This window comes from Phaethon lepturus, unplaced genomic scaffold (genome assembly GCF_000687285.1).
Source record: "Phaethon lepturus isolate BGI_N335 unplaced genomic scaffold, ASM68728v1 scaffold28435, whole genome shotgun sequence".
NCBI classification, from domain to species: Eukaryota; Metazoa; Chordata; class Aves; order Phaethontiformes; family Phaethontidae; genus Phaethon; species Phaethon lepturus.
Window position 1 is genome coordinate 9,040 of NW_010538811.1, and position 835 is coordinate 9,874.

Consider the following 835-nt stretch of genomic DNA (forward strand, 5'->3'; position numbering starts at 1 on the left):
CGCTGGCCCCCGCTGCCGCCCGCAGCCCTGCTCTGCACCAGCACAGCACCATCTGCCTCCGGTTCGGGATCAGCTCACGGCCACGCAGGCACTGCAGGAATCAGACAGGGGCTCTACCTCTGCTCACGTCCCATCCCCACGGCAAAGCGGCGAGACAGACCCATCCTGCACCTCCCGCCTGCGCCGGGCAGCCCCCCGCGAGCCGCACGTTACCTTTTCAAGTGCTCCAGCAGGAAGAGGAAGGTGATGAGGTTGGGGTCAGGCAGTGAGCGGAGAAGGTGCATCATGCAGTTCTCCTTGGCAGCAGGATCCGAGAGGGCTGCAGGCAAGGAGAGGGCTCAGGACAGGCACAGGTGACACCCTGTGCAGCAGCAGGACCCACCATGGCCAGACGCCTCCCGCAGCCAGTGCGTGAGCAGCCGGCCCTGCCCCGCAGGGCTCTGCCTGCACCCTGGGCAGCCGCACCACGAGCCGCGAGCTGGCCTGGAGCCATCGAGGATCGCCAGGACCGAGTGGGCCGAGCTGGGAAGGACCCTCAGGAGTCTCCCATCCTGGAGCAGGCAATGCCAAACAGAGCCACGCTTGGGCACCGACCCCTTCCCCAAACCCAAGCCCTTACCGATCCCCTCCATGAAGGCAGGGTAGAGTCTGTCAGTGAGGAGGGGCTCGGGCAGCTCGCGGAAGTACAGCTTCAGCGTGCCGGCGATGGCATTGATGTCCATGTCACTCAGCATGACCAGGATGTCCTTGTTATCTGTCCAGAGAACACCCACATGTGACGCCTCCTGTGTGACGCCTCTCCCCCCCGCGTCACCCCAGCTATCTGGGCAGGCTG

The 835-nt window shown here is 65.4% G+C and overlaps 1 protein-coding gene across 1 annotated transcript in view; it reads right to left on the minus strand.

Moving 5' to 3' along the window:
- Positions 1-835, minus strand: part of ABR (active BCR-related) — a gene marked incomplete at its 5' end in the record, with an annotated part of 4,514 nt that overhangs the window by 2,266 nt on the left and 1,413 nt on the right. Inside the window, 2 exons of the mRNA XM_010286952.1 lie at positions 214-319; positions 620-754. Coding sequence (XP_010285254.1) covers positions 214-319; positions 620-754 — 241 coding nt within the window. The remainder of the gene's footprint in view (positions 1-213; positions 320-619; positions 755-835) is intronic.